The sequence below is a fragment of the Ochotona curzoniae genome, unplaced genomic scaffold, assembly GCF_017591425.1.
Source record: "Ochotona curzoniae isolate NIBS_2020 unplaced genomic scaffold, NIBS_Ocur_1.0 scaffold_3208, whole genome shotgun sequence".
Lineage (NCBI taxonomy): Eukaryota > Metazoa > Chordata > Mammalia > Lagomorpha > Ochotonidae > Ochotona > Ochotona curzoniae.
The window spans coordinates 16,454,211-16,477,178 of NW_024467106.1; the positions used below are offsets into that span (position 1 = coordinate 16,454,211).

Sequence of the window (22,968 nt, forward strand, 5' to 3'; positions counted from 1 at the left end):
GGAGGTGCCACCTGTCTGAGAATCCTCAATAAGCAGATTGTAAGGCTGGGATTTGACCCAAGCAGGTCTGTCTGACCCCAAAGCTGAGGCTCCTGAAGTCAACCTGGCTTGCTCTCTCTCTTCCCCAACACTTGAAAACAATTACCGGGTTTCCATCGAGTCCAGGAGGGCCTCTTTCTCCAAAGTCTCCAGGGAAGCCCTGAGGCAGGAAAGAGAACAAAACAGGGTCAGAGTATGCACCTGCACGGGGCTTAGATCCCCACCCCCATGGGGGACAACACGAGGACAATGTCTGAGGACACCCACTACTTCCTTTTGGGTCCTGCAGTCACCCCCTGCCATCAGCTGACAGGCACACAAAGAACTGCGCAGGGGAGGGTGGGGAGCACACACCATTGACCCTCTTTCATAGTCCATACCACCCGGTCCTGAGCCTGGGACCTCGTCCTCTGATGGAGTGGGAAGGACACCTACTGGGAGCCAAAAAGCTGGATCTGGACCTGGACCGCTTGTTGACTGTCTGATGGTTTTAAGAGCATTTTCACCATCACCAGCAACCCTGCCCCCAGCCTCAGTTTCCCCACTGATCATAAGGGGAAGGACTCTGTGGTGTGGTCTAGTCCAGACTACCATCCCAGGTAACCAAGATCCTTGTTTTACTGGTAGATAAAATGAGGCTGTGAGTGGTCAGGTGCACATGAGATCGTACTGCTGGCGAGCATCATTAGCAGGGACTCCACAGGTGAGCTTCAGCAGCTCCCAGGGAGGTGGAGCTGCCCAGCCCAGGCAGGTCTGCCCGCCTGGCCCTTGCCTGACCCCACTCCATGCTCTCTGGGGAGTGCACAGCTGGGAAAACATCAGCTGTACAGGCCAGGGGAGGGGGTGGAAAACTAATTCCATTCCTACTTCAAAAGGAAAAGAAAGTGCTCAAGTGCAGAATGTGGGGAAACCTGCTCTCTTCCCCTCCTTGAATTCACATCATTGTTTTTCCAGAGAAATCTAATAAAAGGCCAAGCACGTGTCTCCCTGACCCAGTGGCTGGCTGAATTGCACCACCAGCAGCACAGATGCCTCTTGGAGGGTCATTGTGGCTCTGCTGGGGCATTAAGCCCAAAAGGACAAACCTACAGACAAAACCTGCAGCAAGGACCAATCTTTACTGGCCAGTAGAGACCAGGAGATGTGCCTCCGGCAGAACAAGCCTACTCCCTCCTCCAAATCCCTCCTCTGTCCGGAAGTCCTCTGAGAGCAGGAGAGCAGGCCACCCCCACAGAAGGAATCACTCAAAAGCAGGAAACAAGGACACAGCCACAAGGTCCCAAGCAAGCTGTACTGGCATTCAACAGCCATCCTCCAGAGAAAGGGGTTATTGGTCCCATGTAGCAGATGGGGAAATGGAGGCTCAGCGAGAACACATGACTTGGCCTAGGTCAGAAAGCATGAGGCAGAACACCCCACTATATAGACTGCCAGGCTCACGTGAGCTGTGCACAGGCAGAGCCTGGCATGCAAATGTGGTTGGAATGTGTGTGTAGTAGGTGGTGGAGGAATACATGTGTGCATGTGTCTCTGTGTTGGGGGCCATCATCCGGTCAGGGGTACACCTAACTCCACCCAAAACTCCCTCCCTTCCTGTCATTTTGGGGTCCCCTCCTGGCAAATTCTAGCCACACCTCAACTCTACCCCTCTCTGCCATGATGTAAGGAAGATCTGTCTCACTTCCTGAGACAGGAGACATCGGCCCAGTGGGCTGCATCCTTTGGAAGGCTTTGAGTTTCCCACTCTGGCCTTGGAGGCCAGGGAAGAGAGGCTGGCAGGACATGAGAGGGACCTGGAGGATGCTGTCCTGCTGGCCCGAGGGGCACAGACATCACTGCTCTGTTCTCCAAGTACAGCGTCTGCAGCTGGCCTGGAGAGGCCACTTGCTATCCTGCAGTCTGGCTGTGTGGCCTGGGCAACCCCTCCCTGGCCATGTCTCCCCCATGTTAGGATTGGTGTGGGGGGGATATGAGAGCTCCCCTTAGGTGCAGGGATGCCACCCAGCCTGGGCACTTGGACCATGACAGTAGCCACAGCTCAGCAACTGTCTGCAGTACCCAACAGGTTCACTTCCTGGCCTGAGTTTCATTCTGAGACTGCTCCAGGCAGATCCTAGGATTCCTCTGAGATTCAACAGCCAAGACCCACGACCCCACTTCAATCCTGGCTCCATCACACACGGGCTTCTCCGAGCCTCAGCTTTCCCTGCTGTCCAAGGGTCAGAGATGTTGAGAGTGAGCCCTGGGAGCAGGGTGGGCTGCAGTAATACACAGGTCCAACTCTGTGGCAGGATGTTGAGCCATAAACCCAGTGGGGGTCACTTCCACAGCCAGAGTACAAACAGTGAAGGGTGACAGTGGGATACATCAGACACTAACAGTGACAGCAACACGGGTAGACGCCCAGTGGCCTCAGGAGACAGGATCTAAGATTAGCTTCATGCTACAGATGGGGAAAGTACAATTTAGAAAGGTTAAGAGACATATCCAAAGTCACACAGCTACAAAACAGCAGGGCTGTGACTTGAACATTATCAGGCTGACTGCTATGGCTATGAACTGACCAAGAGGATGGAACAAGCCTTGGACCTCTCAAAGGCATCTTTCATGACCCTTGAGATTACAGACAGGATAGACGTTGAGGGCTGAGTCGCCCGGCTGTTCCTATCTCCTGTCTCTGTCTTTACGCTCCCTTCCTACAAAGGGTTAAGCAATAGCTGCCAGGAAGCTAGGGAAGTCACTAAGAAAAAGCACAATTGTTGGGGAAAAAGCAAGCATTCTGAATGTACTGGAACAAACCCTGGATTGAAACCATCACAGATGGTCCCAGATGGAAGCAAGGCATTCTTGATCTTCAGTTCCTCCCTGCACCAATGGGGAAACTGAGACCCAGAACATACCTGAGGCCCCAATTCTCCAGCTTTCCAGCAGAAAGGCCCATGCCCAGTGGCCACCTCAGGGTCCCCAAAGCCTGGCCCTCTGGATCTCAGAGCGGTGGCCACCAAGCTGGGCACGCGAGCCCCCACATCCGTCCTGTCTGCTTCCTGTCCGCGTCAGGCAGCCACATGGCCAGCATATTCAGCCTGGTCAGCAGCAGGCACTGGTCCTCCACAGGCCTGAGCTCCTGGCGGCAATAGGCTGGCCCCAGGCCCAAGGATGGAGCCTGGCTCCCTGCCGAGCCCCAGCCACGTGGTTTCTGCACTGCCCCAGGTCGGGGCCCCTCTAGGGAACTGTACACTTCGTCCTTGGAACTGAGCAAGGCCTGGGAGGAGACTCCATGCTCTCTCACTCCTGCAGCTCGGAGGTGAAGCAGGAAGCCTCTGAATCCATCTCAGCCTTTCCCCTGCCTCTGGGTAGGGTCCACCCCAGCTGTCTGCTCCAGAGGGTGGGCTTGGGGGGAGCAGGAAGCACGCGACATCTGGGATCTAAAGTCAAGCTGAGGCCTTTATGGCTTGGCTCACTAGCCTACAAAAAAGGCAGCCCTGCCTTCCTCCCCAGGCAGGGCCAGGCTAAGGAAAAAGAGAGACATTTACGATCCCTTATGTGCCTTTGTCAGGCTGCATAGAGTTTGTGCCCACAGGGGCAACTCCTCAGTCCTGGAGGAAAAGGAGCCCCCCCCCCAGTGGGTGCCTCCTGGCAAGGTTTCAGTTCTGCCGAGTCACCAAGTTCCTCCCAAGTGCATCCTTGACACTACACTTGAAGCAGCCTGCATTCTTCACAGAAAGCTGTGCCTCCAGGAGTACAGACTCAGACAGAGTTCTGGCCACTCCACAGTATTCAGTATGCTACCGTCTCTTAGAAAATGCAGCCAAGGAGCATCACCTTGGGGAATACAGAGGACTTGGGAGGGCAGCATCGTCCACAGGGACCCTAGAGTCACCAACAGCCCTGGGAAGGCTTGGAGTCACATCTGGGACATTGGGCACCCTAGCTCCCAGCTCACGGAATCATCACACCTTATAACCTAATCTTTCTGGTCCTCAGTTTCCCTACTTGGAAATCAGAGTTCTCTGTCTCTGGGATATCTGCTTCCCAATCTGGCAGCCAGGGAGGGCCTTGAGCTTGAAGCTGAAACGCACAGTGTTAAAAATCTTGTGCTGCCCTCCTCCCCTCCCCAGGCAGCTGCAAGGCCTTGGGCAAGCCCCAGTGGTCCCTGAAGCACACAGAAGGTGGCTAGGGTAATAGGCTGGCCTTGTCAGGCTCCCAACAGACTGGTGGGGAATTCAGAACATACATGGCAAAAGGACTCACATAGCACCTTGCCAACCTGTGGCAGAGATCCTGACTGGGAGGTATGGGTTAGTCCCCTATTACAACTACCCATAAAGGCCAGGCCAGGCTGGAGACAGCTGTTAGCCAAGCTGCTAACATCTTCTCCCTCTATACATTCTCCTTCAAGCAGGAGATGCAGGAAGTTAAGAGAGCTGCAGGAAGCAGAAAGACATGAACAAAGACAGCAAGCCCGGAGCCTGGGTTCCAGTGCTGGCCCTGCCACCGATTTGCTGTCTGACCTCAAGCAAGTCACTCACCTGTGGCCTGCACCTGCTCATGCCTGACAGCCCCACTGTGTTTCTACCTTCATTGTCTCATTCTCGGTTCCCATCAGCATGAGGCCCTCACAAACCCTCCTTGCAGATTAACAGCAGAAGAGGCCAAGTGCAAGGACCCAGGGATTTGCTGGCCAGGAAAAAATCAACCAACAGCAAAACCATCACCAGTGAAACTGAAAACGCAGCCCACTGTGGTCACTTTCACAGCACTGCCTAGACATGGTCTGGTCCTGAACTGGGACAAAGATAAATCAAAATTTATGGAAGGAGCCCTCTAGCCCTGGCCCCCAGGGAGATGAAATAGCTAGCAGCACTGGCTACAGACAGCCCTGAAGATGGCGCGGGGCAGGTGGGCAAAGCCGTAAGGACTGAACTGATATGTGGTCTATTACACCCGTATTAAATCATATCTGATTAGCCCTTGCCAACTTGCTGGCGGTGCCGGCTGGATCCCAGTTGGGGCTGTTGTCAAGACTTTCCTAAGCATTGTGTGGGCCCCAAGCGGTTTGGTCGAGAAGCCTGGTTTTCTCCTACCCATGACTGGCACCCTGGTGCCAGGGCCCTCTCCTGCCTCAGAGTAGTAAGCAAGAAGCCAGGAAGTGGTGATTCAGTAAATGCATTTCAAGCCTGGCAAGGCTTCAGAGGATCTCTGAACTAATAGCTTTGGTGTGAGTCTGTTTATCTCATCTGGACTTATTGGGGAAATCCTACATGGTTAGAACAGTACACACAGAGAGGCCTCAATAAGTGGCTCTCTGTCCCCTTAAGGAGGACCTGGGGTCAGGAGCACACTGTGTAGATGGCTTTTTCTGCTTACCCATCATCAGCTGGATAATCTAAGGCCACCAGCCCCACTGTACATATGTGGGAAACCAGCCCCAGAGAAGAGTAGGTGACTGGGCCAGAGCCCCAGGATGCTCAGCTCCTCTGGGCCATAAAGGAAGAAACCGAAGCAGAACCTGCTACTGTTCACTGAGACCCACTAAGTGCACAGCAATCCCAGGAGCCAGATACTACCATCCTCATCTCAGATACAAACACCACCATTCAAAACAGTGTGAGCCCAGAGCCTTGGCAGCTGCTCTCACTGTTACCTGGCATATCTTCCCTCGAAAGTCCCACTGCTCCCAGGCTTACTCCCTCAGGTGCCTCACCAGTGAAGGAGGTTCCCATCACAACTTTGCTGACAGCCCACACCCAAAGCCCTCAGGGTCCAAGCTCCTGGCCTCTCAGCAGCCCACATGATACAACCCTCATTAATCACACCCTCTTTCATTCCCCCATCAGGGACTGGGTGGGTCTGTCCAGCTGCCCTATGGAAGGTGGGCCAAGCACTGCAATAGGCCTTGTAGACCACACAGGTCCAGGCCTGGGGGTGGGTCTTCCTTCCCCATGCAGCCCCAGCCAAGCCCACAGATGGCCCAGCCTCACATCCAGTCATGGCGAACACACCCAGCCCACTGCTTGGGCCTACATGTGCTAGGCGGGATGGGGAGGGCAGGTGATATCGTTAAGAGCTCAGGCCTGTTGGGAGGTGATGAGGTGCCACGGCAGAGCAAGCTATCCTGGGAAGGGCCTGGTGCCATTCTCATGAAAAGGGCTCCTTCCTTGCCTGGCTCCATGGCCCCATCACACCAGCTGCCCCCCATCCTCAGCCCCTGCACTGCTACAATGCCATTTCCTGAGAGGCTGTCCCCTCTCCATGCCCTTGGAGTTCCACAACCATGAGCCAAGCATACCTCCTGGCTCTGTGCAGCATCCCTCCGCAACCACAGAATCACAGACCCCTCCTGGTGCCCCAGGGCCAGCTAGGGCTCACCACAGATAGCCGCAGAGGTGGCTGGGGGCTGGACCCAAGAGAGGCGGCTGGGAGTTAGACCTCCATGACAGTCCTCTACCTCTCGGGGCCTCAGTTTCCCCTTGTGAGTGAAGGCATAACTGGGTATAACTCCATTGTCTCCCAGGTATGGCCATTCTACAATGTCCCCACCAACTGAGGACCCCGAGGAGCTATCTTGCCACCCCTGAGCTCACAGCTGAGGACAAATGCCCTGACTTGAAATCCTGACACCATGGTTCCTCAGCCACTTAATGAATGTCTCTGTGACTTTACTTCTTCTGCATGCCCAGAAGATTCCCGAACAAGAGGAAAGACCACTGCAGAGGCAGAGACAACACTGCAGACCCCACCAGGGTCTCCCCTGCCAGGGACTTGGCCACACATCCCTGTCCCTCCAGCTTTGTGTATGCGCATGAGAAAAATCATAGAACAGGGGAACCCCCAGACAACACAGACACTGTGTGATCCTCTGAAAAGGGAGCACACCGCCCCCCCCCCCAGCACTATCAGGCCCTGGACACAAGCACCCAGGACAGAAGCCCCCAGACTCAGTGTTGCCCCAGTGAGTGGCTAATGCCCACAGGGAGAGAGGAACCCTCCCGTGGAAGCCCTGATCCCCACCCAGCAGCAACAGGACTTGTGCACAGACATTGAAAGCAGAACAATAGGCAAGCAGGGAGCAGTGGAAAAGGCCAGGCCACACGGCCCACACGAGGTCAGGGCACCCATAGAGTCTATATAATAGACACGGAAAATCTTTACCGGCCTACCCATCTTGCCCCTCTTGCCAGGAACGCCAGGCAGACCCTGTAGTGGGGAGAGAAAAAGGAGAGGTCAGGGAGGATTCCAGCAAGGGACAGCCATGCCCGCCCCAAGCCTGACCACAGGAGCAAGTCCTAGAGGGCTTGGAACCTGGGTCCCATATACAGTGGCACCAATTACATGTACACTGGCTAGGTGGTCCTAACACTCTGTAGGGTCAAAGTCTACATGGACCTATGCTAGGGGAACGAAAGTCCCCTATGCACCTGGTATTTAACAGATTCTTAATAAGTGCTGCTTTTGCTTTCCTAAGATTCCCCATCCTCAGATAACTTCTAAAGTTATACCTGCATTCCCAAATGTAGACTCAGGCAGGGAGGAATAAAGTCTCCTGGCCACCAGCCAGGGGCTTCTAATAGACCTGAACTCCAGGCTCAGGATCTGTGGGTACTTCTTGTACTCGCCTAAACCAGACCCAGCCCCATGCCCAGGAAGCTGCTTCCACACCAGCGACCAGGAGCCCACTGCAGCCTGCCCCACCTCTGGCTCCCCCACACCTGCCCTCCAGCTCTACTGCCCACAGCTAGTTTACAAGCTGCCACCACCCTGGCCTTGAGATCAGGGGACACCCAGTCACAACTACTGGAATAGAGGGAGGATCTGTCTGATACAGGGGGCCGGTGGGTGTTTCTGTCCTAGGGCATACCAGGCTCCTTCTGGCTCTGTGGGTCCTAATGGTCCCTTGGGTTCTTCACAACTTGGCACTGCCACAGGACACCAGCCTTTGGACAACAGTGGAAGGAGTGGCATGGCCAAGTTCATATAGCTTTACTGGCCCTTGAATATATAGAGTGGGCCTGTTTCTTATTTGCTGAAAGCCCTGGAGTGGCACAGCGCTCTAAAGTGCCCGCAGACCCTCGCCCCCACTCACCCTCTACCTCAGCACTGAGTGGTGAACTTGCCACATGATCACACGTCCCTGGCTTTGCACACGCTGCTCCCTATGCCTGGAACGCATCTGCCTTGATCCGTCCCCTGGGCAGACTCCTGCTGAACCTACAGACACCTCCTCCAGGAGGGGTCCCATGACTTCTCCAGGCTGGGACCAGTTGGGCAGGGACTAGGTAGAGGGATAGATATAAAAGAAGCAAACTTACCCGTTCTCCATCAGACCCTGGCAGGCCAAAGAGCCCTGGGAGTCCAATGTAGCCCTAGGAGAGAGCAGAAGGGGGATCAGAGAGGTCGAGGGGTAGAGTGTGGCAAGCACAGCACATCCCAGCCCGCCTTTGCCATCCCACGCCTGGCTCCTCTTCCTCGCAGTGGCAGTGTGGCTCCTCGACGACAAAGGCCTTGAGGCAAGTGTATATGCCCATGGACTGCATGGTGCTGGCTTCCACGATGTAGTCCAAAGGCACATACCCTCACGCCAGGGAAGGGCATGGGCGCCTGCCCCATGCCAGGACTCCGGGACCTGCAGGAGGAAGCTTGTGGCTGGATTAGAAGCTAGCGGGTCTCCCAGTCCTACCCAAGCCAGACATGCTTGTGGGGGCCCATGGTTCCCACAGCAGCATCTCGCAGGCCTCCAAGGTGTCCACAGCCCAACCTGTGTGACCGTGATATAAGCCTTCCTGATGACTTCGCAGAGCAACTGTTGTACCAGTCACTAGACACACATGGAATCAGGCTTGGGGGCTGTCATGACACAGTTTGTCAGTGATGGAGGGGCTGGTCCCTGGAGCCAGGTTCTGACAGCTGACATGAAGGCCAGGGGGCTCCTCTAGTGCAGGAACCCTAGCCTAAAGGGTGTCTGGCCCGCAGCCCTCGATCACACTGTTCCATCCAGCAGGCATGCTCTTTCTAGCGCTCAGGATGGCAGGGTTAAGCCCTCCAAAGCCTGCCCTCCTGTCTCCTCCTCTGCCACATGGCCCTTGATGTCCCCAGCCAGGACCACCCTCAGCCCTGGTACCAATTTGCACCTCAATAAGTAGTACTCAGCACTTGCTCCCTGTGTTTCTGTTCTTTGCATACAAGTTTTGGACACAGCCCAGGGCTGTTTCTGCGTTCTCAGTCTCTCTCACTCCCTATGGATCAATTTCACAGCAGCGGGAACGAAAGCTAATGTGCGTGGAGCACCAATTGCACACCATTTCTGTGTACCAAGAAGAAATCATTCCATAAGATCACTGCTTCATCTTTCCAGATCCATTTACCCCCATTCATAACATTCTCAGTCTCATGGCCCACACAGCAGCCCACACCTTAGGCAGCCCTATCATCCCACTAGAGGTAGGATGGACCTCACTCCCATTTTACAGGCAGGAAATCTGAGGCCCATGGGGATCTTGAAGAGAGATCCAGCAGTTCTGGCTTAGACAGCCTGTCTCTACCAGGCACCACTGTCCTCAGGAGGGTGTCACCCCTGTTTCTATCGGGTCAGCTGGGGGCAGTCGGGAGGCCTCTAGGAGTCCCAGGCAGCTGAAGCGGCCCCCGCTCTGCGGATGGCCCGAAGGACACAGTTAGCAAGCGTCTGACGGTTTGCACCTGACCCACGGCCAAAGCTCCAGCAGCCCCCAGGATGCCCAGCCCTAAGGTACCAAGCTGCCCTCCGTTCTGAGGGAGCACTCAGGTGCAGGGTGTGGGGGGAGGCCTCAGAGCCCTGACCTCCCACCAAGCCTCGAGAGGGACCAGTGATACCCACCCAGGCCGCACCTGGGAGGCCCTGGCCAAGGACCACTTACCCGACTGCCCTTGGGGCCAGGATCTCCTACTGGTCCGGGAAGTCCCTGGAACACAGAAGAGAACAGGGCAAGGACATATGGAGACAGTCTACCTGCTGCCCACAGCCCGGCCTGGTCCTGGCTCCTTTGGGACTTTGCTACTCCCTCTGTGCAATGGGTCCAGGGTTAAATCAGTGGTCTTCAAGCCCAACCCCAACAGTTCTGGCTGAACTGTTCTAGTTGGATCCCTGAATCCCTGCACTCCCAGCCACACTCCTGAGCATCCCTGTACTGCAGTGTTTCAGCCCCCTGGTCACTTTGTCTTGGGACCCGCACAGCAGGGCAGCTCTTGCCCCCGACCCTGGCCCATTGCCTCCCTCTGCCTGGGGCACCCGTGGCCATTTCCACATCACCATGGCCACAGAGCTTCCAGAAGCCATATACTGCACCTGCCTGCCAGGGTAACCTTTGGCCCCTGGACTGCCCTCAGGTCCTGGCTGCCCCTGTAAAGCAACAGAGAGAACCATAAGGAAAGGAGAGACGGTGTTGGCTGCAGCCTGCAGCTGAATGCCTGGCCACAGTGGGGCTGGAAATGGATAAAAAAAAAAAAAAAAGCAGCAGAAACGTGAGATGAAACAAAAGGAATGGGAGGCCAGGGGCCTGCTGGGATCCCAAGCCCACCCTTCAGTGGAACCAGTCAGACCAGCTTGGAGGGACAAAACCCCCTCTGCTTGCAGCCCAGGAATAAGAAAGGCCCGAGGAGGCCTGGCCCATGCTCCCACGCTGGCACGGCTGCTGTTTGACTTGGGCCAGAGCAACCCAAATTCCTGCAAACCCCACAGCGGCGGTGGCGTGGATAATATCCCTTAACATTGCTCTGAACAGGCCAGCTATTCATGGCTCCAACCGGAGTGGAGAGGCTCGTGCCAGTCCTGGGCCAGCCAGGACTCTGCTCTCCCAGGCCAATGTGGCTGGAGGGAAGCGGGGGGAGGCGGTGTGGGCAGCCTAACAGCCAGGTTCCCAAGATTGCTGCAAGCCAAGCCAAGAAACCAGAGAGCAGCAGGGAATGCAAGCAAGCAGGGCAGGACAGGGCTGGGCCTCACCTGTTCTCCAGGGTGCCCTGCTGGTCCAGGATAGCCCTTGTAGCCCTGTTAAAGGGAAGAAGATGCATGAGGCAAAGAAGACACTAGGCACCTACAGACAGCCGTGGGGGCGCCAAGATTCCCTGCCTGCTTCAGTCAGCACTGAGAGCACCATGCCAGTGGCCCAGCAGCCACTTCCTAGATGTACCTGCTTTCGGACTTTGCAAGCCCCAGCAGCTGCGTCTCAGCTCCCGGCTGCCCCAGGACCAGAAGAGGTCATAGGGCTGGTTGCTCCTTGGTGGAGTTTGTGAGCTGTCCTGGTCCCCAGGGACTCAGTTTGTGGCTGAGTGCTGCTGGATCCCAACCATTCCTTCCAAATGCAGAGGCCATCAGGAGCCATCAGAAGATGGGACAGAAGAATTTGTCAATCATGCACAGAAAGAATAGGACCAGAGGCCAGAGATATGCCTAGCCCCCTTGGAGACACACACATACACACACTGCCCATGTGTCCCTCTCTCCAGCTGGTCCCTGCTCCTATGCCAGGGAGGACAAGGCCCAAATGCCCAACAGCAATGCCCCAGGACCCACATTGACCTCTGTCCTGATGATTCAAATAGCATTGGTTCAAGGCATGCGTGGGTCAGCTCTCTGGGTCGAACTGTTTGTGTGTGCTCCCACGCAGCCCTTAGGGCCACCACCTGGCTGTTTTATAAGAATTAGGGTGTCTCCAGAAGAGACCCCAGACTTCAAGCTGCTGGCAGCTCAGAACTACAGCGACAGTCAGACTAAGCAAGTTCTTCTGCCTCAGAGGTGAAACTACACCCCAGCTGTTAGATTCTCTTACAAAGAGAGCTCCTGTAACGATTTACACAGGGTCTGGTTGTCCTGTGCAACTCTGGGTGGATTACTGGGCCTCTCTGAACTTAACATGGAGCATCAGAACCCTGAGGCTCTTCAGCTTTGGTATTTCAGAACCTTAGAGTCGTCAGAGTGCCCCAGAGAGTAAACACACACACACAACTGGAGATGCACTGAGGTTTCCAGAATCCACACATGCCCAGACTCCCTGCACAGGCTGCCACTTCCCCTCTGGGGGAGTGTGGGGAGTAGCTGATGAGCTCATCAAGCTCTTGCAGCAGCCAGATAAGGTGGAGGGCACGAGCCTCACCTCCACTTCACAGAGAAGAAAACTGAGTCTCAGGGAGCAGGAGCCACCTGCTCTAAATCTCACTGCTGAGCAGCAGTAGGTACCCAGCCACTGGGCCTCAGTGCCATCTAAGCCCCATGGGAAGCCTTACCAACCTCCCCCAGTGCCTCCAGCTCAAGCACCTGCACCAGTGCACAGAGGCACCCTCGTATGGTGCCCCGCCAACGCCCCAATTATAAGCAACAGCATCAGTTAGATGAAGAGGTCAGACAAGCTTACGAGCATTCCTTCTGTACCCATGCACGCATGCCCAGCAACACCTTTATGCTCACATCCTGAGGCAACACAACTGTGGGAGGGCATGGTGGCTGGGGCGCAGGCACAGCCAGCCGCCCGCACACAGAGCAATGAGGACTTTGATTTCACACTGGGCTGCATTCCCGGGCTGTTCCCCAACTGGGTGCCCATAGGACCCAGTGCCAATGCTTTCCACCTCTCTAAGCCACGTTTCCTTGCACTGCACAATGGTCACATAAGGGTTGGAATGTGCATTCCATGATGTCACGTGTGCAAAGCCCCTAGCACGATATCTGGCATTGGATCCAAGGCCCTGCAGAGATGGCTTTTATCACTGTGATCTTTGCATCTCATTCATTCATTCCACCAGCACTTACTGAGTCGGTATGTGCCACCACCATTCTAGGCAGAGGACTACAGACAGCCAGACAACATCCTCCATCACAATGGCAGTTTACATTCTTATTAAGGAGCTATGAAAGCCCAAATAAACATAAATATAACACTTGGCATGCATGCAAGGAGGGGCGGGGAAATGCTGAATGCAAGCCGAGTTTCAAATGTGCAAAACAGGAATATTCCAGGGACTGGGCACACAATCAGGTGAAAGCATCTAACTCTGCCAGCCTGCACACTTACGAAAGGTGAAGGCAGCAAACTGTAGGTTATGCATTGTTTTTCACTTAAAGAGAAAAATCTAGAAAGAGAAAAATGAATAGTTGGAGGTGCTGAAAACTCTGAAATAAAGTCAGCAACATGAGGGCATGGGACAGGGCAGCCCAGGGAAGGGTGGTCGCTGCAGGGTGCTGCTCTCCAGGGAGATGCCCCAGTGGGTGATGGGACATGGGTTGGAGCCTTGGGGCCAAGCATTCAAAGAAATGCCAAGGCCCTGAGGGAAGCATGCTCATCAGGTTTATAAGCCCAAGGACGGGACAAGAACAGCATGGGTGAGGGTCAGGGGGGGAAATAGGAGTCAGAACATGGAGCACGCTGTTAGGGAGACCGTGAGAAAGCCCAGGGAATGCAGTGTGGGGACACTGCAGGGCACAATGCCATGTACCACCTCTGCCAGCATTTTCTATGCAAAGCTGGCAAAGGAGGCCCACACAGAGGCTGTTCCCAGCTGAGATCCAATCCAAGCCTGGAACTCCCAGCTGTGTGACTTGGTACTGGTGGTTGCCCTCTCAGAACCCCACTCGGCCAGTCCTCTGCCTGAGCAAATGGGGGCCGCAGAACATGGACCCCAGAGAGTCTCAAGAGAGGGAGGGCCATGAGGGTTCCTGCCACTTCCTCTGTAGCCACAGAGAGACTGACAGAAACCCTTGACCGTGGCCATGAACTTCTCGGTGCCTGCAAACTGGCCTGTCACAACAGTGTCTGAGCAAAGCTATAGGCGATGGAGGGAGAGGTGCTGACACTCCCTCAATGCACCTCCACAGTGTTTACCACGTGGGCCCAGCAAACAGCTTCAAATGACAGGGCCCAGGCCAGTGGGGACTCTAGGCCATCATCTTCCCCAGGGCCCTACAATTAGGAGGTGGCCTCGATGGCAAGGTGGATGCCCAAGCAGGCAGTTCCCTGTGAGTGAGAGAAGCTGGATGGTGCTGGGTGTGTGGGGGATGGGCAATGGGAATACAGAATGCCCCAGGGAGCTCCAGGAACCCCCAGCAGGCGGGTCCCCACAGGACCTGTGTTTATAGCAGAACCCAGGCTATATTTTGATTTGGGAGCCAGATTAATCATTGCTTACAATGCACACGGAGAAACCAGACATCACCTCACTGTTGCTACAGACAGTCTCCCTGGCCGGCTGTGAGGCTATCACACTTAGGGCAGGCAGGGGTGGGTCCTGTGGACCAAGGCACACTCAATGGTTCACCAGGCTGTACGGAACTGCCTCATTTCCTGACACTCCACCGTCCTCACTCCAAAGCTACCGGTCACCTTGGCTGCTTACCACCCACACTGGGCAGTCAGGAAGACAGAATGAAATAGGAAAATACTCCATGATCCTGTGCAGGCCTATTTCCCCAACAGTCAGATGCCAGACACCAAACTCTACTCATGGGTCCTCGAGACAGGTGGGGCAGGAAGGTGTAACTTCTGTATGGCTCTTTTATTCACTCATCCCATAGATGTGTGTCTACCCCAACAATGGCTGACAGCATGTCCCAGAAGTCAGGTCACCCGGCGAGTGGAACGAACTCTCTCTTATACTAGGTGGAGGGAAGAAAAGCCAGGTGCAAGGACAGGTTAGATGCACCAGCTGGGAGGCTGCACAGTATGTCAAGGTTTGAAGGAGGAGCCGTGGTTGGACTGGAGACATGACACACAATAGGAGAGACACCAGCAGGACTGGGTACCTAAGCTGCGATGCAGGGGAACCTGCAGAAAAATCCCCAGAGAGGCTCCATGGATCTGGGGCGCCACCCCCAACCAGAGCTGTCCCTCGGCCTTGAAAAACGCTCCCAGATGACTCCCTTCCCTTTCCATTTCAGGACAGCTCCCAGAGTGGCCATCTAGGGTGGCATCAAGAGGGTGAGTAGGGGCCCAGCGGTGTGGCTTAGCGGCTTAAGTCCTTGCCTTGAAAGTGCTGGGATCCCATATGGGCACCGGTTCTAATCCCGGCAGCTCCACTTCCCATACAGCTCCCTGCCTGTGGCCTGGGAAAGCAGTCGAGGACAGTCCAAAGGCTTGGGACTCTGCACCCATGTGGGACACCCGGAAGAAGTTCCTGGATCCTGGCTTCGGATCAGCATAGCATCGGCCGTTGCGCTCACTTGGGGAGTGAATCATCGGACGGAAGATCTTCCTCTCTGTCTCTCCTCCTCTCTGTATATCTGACTTTCCAATAAATAAATAAATCTTAAAAAAAAAAAAGAGGGGGAGGGGCAAGCCAGGCTGGAAGGAGGATAAAGAAGTGGCAGTTTGAGTACCAACTCCCTCCTGTTAGTCATAGCCACCTGGGCCAATGTGCTAACAAAGAGTCTGAGGTTGGACCAAAGTTTGGCTTGAAGCTCACTGGTGATATATGCAGTGGCAGGGGAGGGAGGAGTGCGTGAGTGGGGATGGAGTCCAGGCTTGTGTTCAGCACTGTGAGAAGCCCCAAGTGGGGACCCAAAAAAGCACAGGTTGGGTTCTGCCCTCTGAGCGCTAGCTCCAGTCAGGGACACCCACGCAAGGCTCCCTAGGTAGAAAGCCCATGGGCCCCAGGGGCTGCGCAGACAGGCTGGGTAGTTGGAAAAGCAAGCCGCATCTTCTGCCCACAACAGGTGCAGGGGCCAGGCTCTGGGGAGGACTGCATCTGAAGATTGAAGCCAAGGGGCAGCGGTGTGAGGTGTATGTGGAAGAGGAAGATGTAGGGGACACCACAGAGGCAGAGAGGGGTGAGAAAGCAAGAAATGCCCCCCGCCCCTTGGATGGAACGAAGTCAGGACTCCCCTGCAGCTCAACTGCTCTTCTTTTGTTTTTAAGATTTACTTTTTTAAAAGCAATGGAGAGAGACTCAGAGATCCTCCATCCATTGGTGTTCATTCTTCAAATAGTCGCAACAGCCACATCTGGGTCAGGTGGAAGCCAGGAGCTGGGAACTCTGTCCAGGTCTCCCACATGAGCGGTTGGGGTCCAAGTACTTGGTGCATCATCCACTGGCTCCTAGCGGCATTAGCAGGGAGATGGATCAGAAACATGGAGCAGCTGGGATTAGAATGGGCATTCTGACCACAAGACATGAGCATCTCTCAAGCACAGGCTTAGTTAAGCTGCAGTGCCACAACCCATCACTGCCTGTCAACAGGGTTTCCTGAGCTCAGCCTGTGGGTGAAGTAGGGGCTGTTGTGGTTGAGGGGATGGTGGGTAGGGGCTGTCCTGGGCACTGTGGGATATCCAGCCATGTCTCCAGTTAACAGTACTCCTTCTTCGAAGCCTGCCTAACTGCCCCTAGGGCGAGAAGCAGGTCAGTGCAGGGTGCACATGGGGTGCTGGAGGAGTTAACCGGCCAGCAGTGAGAGGATGGACAAGACTTTCAGCTGCTTCTCTGCCAACATCCTCAGTCAGTCATTCACACATGCATGCTCAGAACCTGATGCTTGGCTCAGAACAGGGACAACCCTTTGAGTAACCCTGCAACCCAGGTCACTTGCCCAAGCTCCATAAGCAGGAGTGGGACAGAGCTGGGACTGTGGATGGTCCAACCTGAGCCACCATAGGGCAGGCAGGGAGGAGACCCTCTTGTGCAGAAGAGGGTCAAACTTACCAAGAGAGGAATGGCCTAAAGGTCAGGTTCAAATCCTGGCCCTACAGCTGTGTAGCCCACAGAAGGGCCCTCCAGTACGACAGCAGTGCCTGCAGGTCTTGACTGGCAGTTGGCAATCAGTTGCTGGCATTCTGAGGCCCCTGTCTCAGTTCCACTGAGCTCAAATCCAAGCAGTTGGAACACAATCCCCACTGTGCTCTTAATGTCCAGCGGGGTTAGATGTCCACAGGGACATCCTGTGCCAGTGACCTCAGTTATCACTGAATGCCAGAGCCAGCAGAGCCTGGTACCCAAATGCAAGTTTGTTGAATAACTAGAAAACTGATGCCCGAGTGAGTCAAAATGAAACCTTGGTTTTCTCAGCTGTAGAATAGGCACAGGCCATCCAACTCCTAGAGACGGCTGGAAAGAAGTGACAAGACAGAAACCTGTCTGCCTCCTCTCCCTTGCCAACAACCCTCCCAGTCTGCCCACCACAAGCCGCCCCCGCTCCAAGTGCTTTCCCTGCAACCTTCTCCATCTTCAGCCACGCCTCGTGCTTATGCTGTGCCCCACACAAGGAGACCAGTTTTCGGGGCTGCAGGGGAACAGGGATTTTTGTCTCTGTTTAGCTCTGTGACTGACACACAGTAGGTGCTGAGTACATTCTTGGTGAGTACATGCATGCATAAGATGACTGGATCTCCTTGAAGTGGCACCATGATTCAACCTGCTGGTGAGCAATGGGGCTGCTGACCTCACTCATGCATGTCCCTGCCCCCTTAGGGACCCTCATGGAGACAACACAGAAAGTCACACTGGGGGGTCAGGGTAAAGCAGCCACTGGTGTCACCAGACACACTTAGGGGAGGAGAAAACCTTGCAATGCTACCCACCCATCATCTTCTCCCTGCCAACCCCCCACCCCACTCAGGGCCCCTGCCTGAGCACCAGCTGTGAGGGGGACACCGCTGGCCACAGACCAAATTCCCCCAGGTTTGCCTGGGCAAGGAGGTCTCAGTTAAGTGTTTTGGCTGTGCTGCAAGATCTTCCTTAACTCAGCAAAGATGCCTCTCCACTGAGAATGGGTGCTCTTGGCCTCCCTGGACGTCTGCTGAGGACAGGGAGCCTCAGAACCCCAGGTAGGAGCCAGGCTCAGCCTGATGTGCCCATTGCCCCCAGCCTCGGCTAGACTTCCAGCCCCATGCAGAGTGAGACTACCACTGGTTGCTTTATAAGCTGGGACTGGAAGGAGCCTTTTCCACTCACACCTCATCCATCAGGAATCACCAGAGCCTGCCGGGAAAGGGGGGGGGGGGAGAGGCAGTGGTGCCCGTGTGTTCCTAGAGCCGGGAAGATCACATTTCCGGCTCTCTCACAGCCTAGCTCGCTGCCTGGGGCTGACCTCCAAGCACTGAGGCATGGCCAGCTCATGCCACAGCAGGAGCAGAAGGAGGGGGTATGCAGACGAGGTCCTCTTCATCCCCCTGTACCACAGGGACCCCTGGAGCAAGGGCAGGATGGAACAGGAAACACCGCAGCCATCCAGATGACAGCCAGATGGTCCAGAGAAGGGACAGCTGGGAGTCACAGCTGGGAGCCAGGGAAGAAGTTTAGGACATGGCCCCAGTCCATGTGTCTACCCGACAACCCATCAGCATGGGAGAAGAGCCTGCAAAAAGTGGCCAGCCCTCAGCCTGAGGGGCATTCCTGTTTCCTGAACACCTGTTATGTGCAGTGTCCCTACTAGGCTCAGCAGGGAGAGAGCAACAAACAGGGGTTTTACACTCGCAACTGGCAGGGCAAGACTCAAAGTTGAAAACAACTAAGCTAAGCTGCACTAAGTGACCTGAGGGCTGGAATCTCCCAAACGGCTCCCTGGAGTAGGCACAACTAGAATAGACTCTAGAGGGATGGAAGACCCTGGCTGGAGAAGATGGAAAGGAAGGAGTTGGGGGAGTGGGGATAGTGAAGGCTGCAGACCCCACAGCACATCCAGGCATGTCCCCTTAGCTATCTGCAGGGACCAGGACCAAACTGAGAAGACATGGCAAAGCTGGGTCCAAATGGCCTGAGCGCCTACTCCCTAAACCTGCTAGCCCCAGGCAGGCCTGGCTCCTGGGTCACCTAGCCCCAGACTGTGGGGAGCCAGGAAAGGGTGTTGTCTCTCCATTTCATACAGAGGAGCAGGCAAGTGCTCAAAGACAGACCTCCAAGGCCACTGAGGCAGCAGGATAGATGTGGGCCCTCTCTGCTCTGCAGCCAGAGCTCTTGACAGAGCACAGGTACCCTGGGGGTTGGCCTCTGGAAGCAGCTAGGCCACCACCAGGGCAAGCAGAACAAAGCAAGGATGCTTCCTGCTATACCTTATTAGCTATGGAGGTCCACTGCAAGGCCAAGCCACCTCTCCCTCCCACCCCTGGAGCCGAAGGGGACTGGCCTGGATGGGGGCAGGAGAAGCAGGTGGGCTTCAACACCTGGATTGCCAGGAAGTCCCCACTGGGCAAAGCCAGGGGTCAAAGTCAAAGTGTACCTTGCGTCCCAGAGGTCCTGGATTCCCGGCGAGCCCCGGCAAGCCCACATCGCCCTGCAAGACACAGACAGGAAGATGAGAGGGTAAAGAGGATGAGGGCGGTCCTGGGGGGCAGAGACCCTGACCAAATGGCACAAGTGACCTCCCATACCTTGCTGACCCCAAATGGGGTTCATGGAGGGGTGGAGGCCTCAGAGGAGATTCAGGGGAGGCCCCAAGGACAGGATTGGGGGGACAAGGGCAGGAGAGAGACAGGGTCTGTAGCCTGCTTCCACATGGGGAATAGAATCCAGTACTGAATCTGACTCTGACGGGCACACTGCAGTGCCGTGCCAAGTGGTGCTCCCTGGGTGTGTCTGAGATGCCTTCCTGCTACTGGGCAAAGATGAGCATCAGGCAGGGGGTGTCTTCGGCACCTCCACTCGACTTGAGAGCAGGACAAACGACCAGGGCCTGGGCACAGGTGTGGTGGACCTGGACTCCAGCAAGCCATCCCTCAAGGGTCTCTGTTTTCTCATCTGCAAGCTGGACCCATCTGCCAAGGGTGCTGAGATTATGAAGTGGGTCAGATGGGAGTCATATGGGGACAATGTCCTGGGAGCCTGGGTCATCCAGTACATGCTTGCTAAATGAGGTGGGAAAAAACCTAGCAGTAAGAAGGTGAAGCTATGGGCTCCTGGGAAAATAGATAAGAGCCACAGGGAGCTGGGAAGAGCAGCCAGACACCAGAGCCAAGCGAGATGCCAGCCAACCTCGCCAGGGGTGCTGGGCTCCCCTCTTCCCACCTGTCCTGCATCGCTCCATCTCTCTTGCTGGTTGCATCAGGAACAGATGGGGGTCCTTCAGCCAAAGCATCTTCTCTTTGGCGAACAAGTTTTCTGGTGGACCCTGCCCACTCCTGTCCCCTTTTAGAAAGCCACTAAACTTGCTACTGCAAACAACAACCACAGCCTCAGAGGGCCCGGGAGAGCTCAAGGTTTTGGCTGAGAACTCCCTGAGCTCAGATGCCCAGGAAACATCTGGATGCCAAAATTCACCAAGCAGGTCATGCAGGAAGCCCTGCCAGGTGCTAAGCAAAAAAATGGCACCCAAGGTGCGTGTCCCATCGGTTTTGCTGGCTGCTTACTGCCCAGGAAGAAGGCAGTTGAAATGACCTTGGCTCTAGCATTGGGCAAGTTCAAGAAGAAAGTCACACCACACTCTGACCTCTCTACATGGGCTTCCTCCATGGCAAGATGGAAGGCCACAGCCTATGCCAGGTTCTATATCATCTACTCCCCATCTTCCTTGTGCACTGGGTCCCTGGAACCTACCTTGGCCCCATCGTGGGCCTTTCCTGGTGAGAGCCCCGGGTCCCCTTTCTGTCCCTGAAACAAAAACAATTCCACTTTGGCCACGGCATTACCTAGAGATGATCTCTCCCCACAGACCCTGCTGGAAACCCTGCTCCCCACCTGCCCCCACCCACATGCCTAGACAGGTCCTCTTGGACACCATTATTCCCACCCTGACACCTTCCACAGCTCCCACTGAGCGCAAGATTGGACAAAGTCCAAACCCCTCTTCGTGTTCATGTCCTGTGCCACCTGGCTGCAGTCATCTTGTCCAGACTCCAGCCTCCTGCCACCAGCCAGACCCACATGGAGAGTCTGCTCGCTCTGGCTCCAGACTCTGACCCTTCCTCGCGGCCTGGATCACTCAGAAAGTTGCCCTTTTGGAAAGTCAGTCCATTCCAGTGTTGCCTCCTAACAGCTCCCAATCCATGTCCCCACCTCCACCCCACTCTGTGCTCCCTCTTGTTCCCAACTCAGAGCAACCCGAAGTTGGAAGTCCTGGAATAAAGGCCTGGGCCTGCCCTGGACTCACACGGGTTCCTAACCTGGAAAATGGGGAGCAGATGTACAAGCATGCACACGACTCACCTGGCACACACACTAGGTTCCCAGGTTTCTAGGCACTGGGAAAACAGCTGTGACACAGGTAGGGGCTGGTTTGGCTCAGCATGCACAAATGAAGACAACTGGGGCCTTCTCTTCATTAAGAGCCCTGGCTTGGTTCAAGAGTGAGTGCATGCAGAGCCGGAAGGAGACAGCAGAGGGAAACGCAACCGAGGTCACCATTTGTGCACATGAAGGACAGGACTGGGGCTCTGCAGTCACAGCCTGTGCTGAGCTGGCAGGGCAGAGGGGCAGGAGCACATGGGTCCCAGGGCTCTCAGTTGCAAATAGAGACCCTGGATGCTTCCCCTATACTCCTTCCTCTTACTCCTAAAGCTCCCAAGCCTCCCAGATGAAGGCCAGCAATTCCTCATCCAGTCCCCAGGACTCCTCTCTTATCTGCTTGGACCTCCCAGGTCACTTTCACTGAGGCTACCTCCGGATCTACCTGGCACCACAGCTGCCCCTCATGGACAACTCTCACCCCTGCTGCTCACACAGCCAGCTCAATGCCTTTTATGTCCATGGTGCAAGACCAGGCCCAGGGCTACTGAGGATTCCAATGGCCAAAAAAGGGCAGAAGCTTCTCCATACCACCCTGGCCCATCTCACGCTGCAGCTACCAGATGAGCTGGGCTCAACAAGCTCTCAGAGGTGGGTCTCGGTGCATCCTACTCTGTGATTTTACACAAAGGAGAAACTGAGTCCCAAAGCAATGACAGATCTGTGCCCTGGCCCGGGGCATTTTAAGATTTCATGAATTTCCCTGTGTATTCTCAGTAGTCAGCATAGTGCTTAGAACATAAAACCCTGCCCAAACCCTCCACCCGTGGGGACAGTATTTATTAACGTCGGTTATAAGCCAAATTCTCTGATGAACACAAGAAAGACCAGGGCAGAAGTGGAGACATTCCCACGTTTATGGAGACCTCTCAAAGGAAAAATGAGTGATGGTAATAAGCACTAGAATGATTTCTAGCTCTGGAATGATTTCTAAGCTGCGGACGCATATACTCATCCATTTAATCCTTCACGCCTATGAGGCAGCAGCTATCACTAACCCCATTTTACAGCAGAGGAAATGAAGGCTTAGCAAGGATCAGTCGTTTGTCCAGGATCCGGCAGGCAGCCTGCCTGGGTCCTGAGCCCAAGATCCTGACATTGCAATGTGCTGTAGTGACATTGGAAGACAGGGGAAAGGCAGGGAGGACTTTCCCCTGATGGAGGACAGATCCCTCCCTGGAGAAAAGTTGGGATGGCAGGGAGATCTTTGCCCCTGGTGAAGAGCAGAGTTCTCCTTGGAGGACAGTGTCGGTGATAAAATCACAGAAAGACAAGGCAGACCCAGATGAAGCCACAGCTCCAGGTGGCTCAAGGTACTCCTGGATGGGTGAAGAAGGGATGACCTTTGGGATGCAGAAGTCTGGCCATCTCCCCTACCAGACCCTGCAAATTCCTCCAGGGGTGAAGTTAGGAAAATAGAAGGTCTAACAAGCGTTTAAACCATTTACATCACAGCCAGGACAAGAATCTGCTCACCAGACCCAGCCCTCCAGCCAACAACCCTGTGTGTCCTCGAGCAAACCACTGGCCCCCTTCAGTGAGGAACAGTGGGCTCTACCTGGAATAGAGTGGGGTAGGGAAGCACTAGAAGACAGAGGGGAAGATATAATCCTTTTTTTTAAAAAAAAAAACTATTTATTTATTTGAAAGACAGAGTTACAGAGAGTAAGAGAAACTGAGGCAGAGAAAGAAATCTTCTTTTTACTGGTATATTCCTATAATGGCCACACAATGGCCCTTGGGCTTTATCTGAGTCTCCCACAA

General features: G+C 55.0%; 1 protein-coding gene across 1 annotated transcript in view; it reads right to left on the reverse strand.

The window, feature by feature from the left end:
- Window positions 1–22,968, reverse strand: part of COL27A1 (collagen type XXVII alpha 1 chain) — a 113,693-nt gene that overhangs the window by 62,959 nt on the left and 27,766 nt on the right. The window contains exons 6-13 of the mRNA XM_040963284.1: window positions 20,518–20,571; window positions 19,205–19,258; window positions 11,012–11,056; window positions 10,358–10,411; window positions 9,930–9,974; window positions 8,349–8,402; window positions 7,192–7,236; window positions 146–199 (exon numbers count right to left, since the gene is read on the reverse strand). Coding sequence (XP_040819218.1) covers window positions 146–199; window positions 7,192–7,236; window positions 8,349–8,402; window positions 9,930–9,974; window positions 10,358–10,411; window positions 11,012–11,056; window positions 19,205–19,258; window positions 20,518–20,571 — 405 coding nt within the window. The remainder of the gene's footprint in view (window positions 1–145; window positions 200–7,191; window positions 7,237–8,348; window positions 8,403–9,929; window positions 9,975–10,357; window positions 10,412–11,011; window positions 11,057–19,204; window positions 19,259–20,517; window positions 20,572–22,968) is intronic.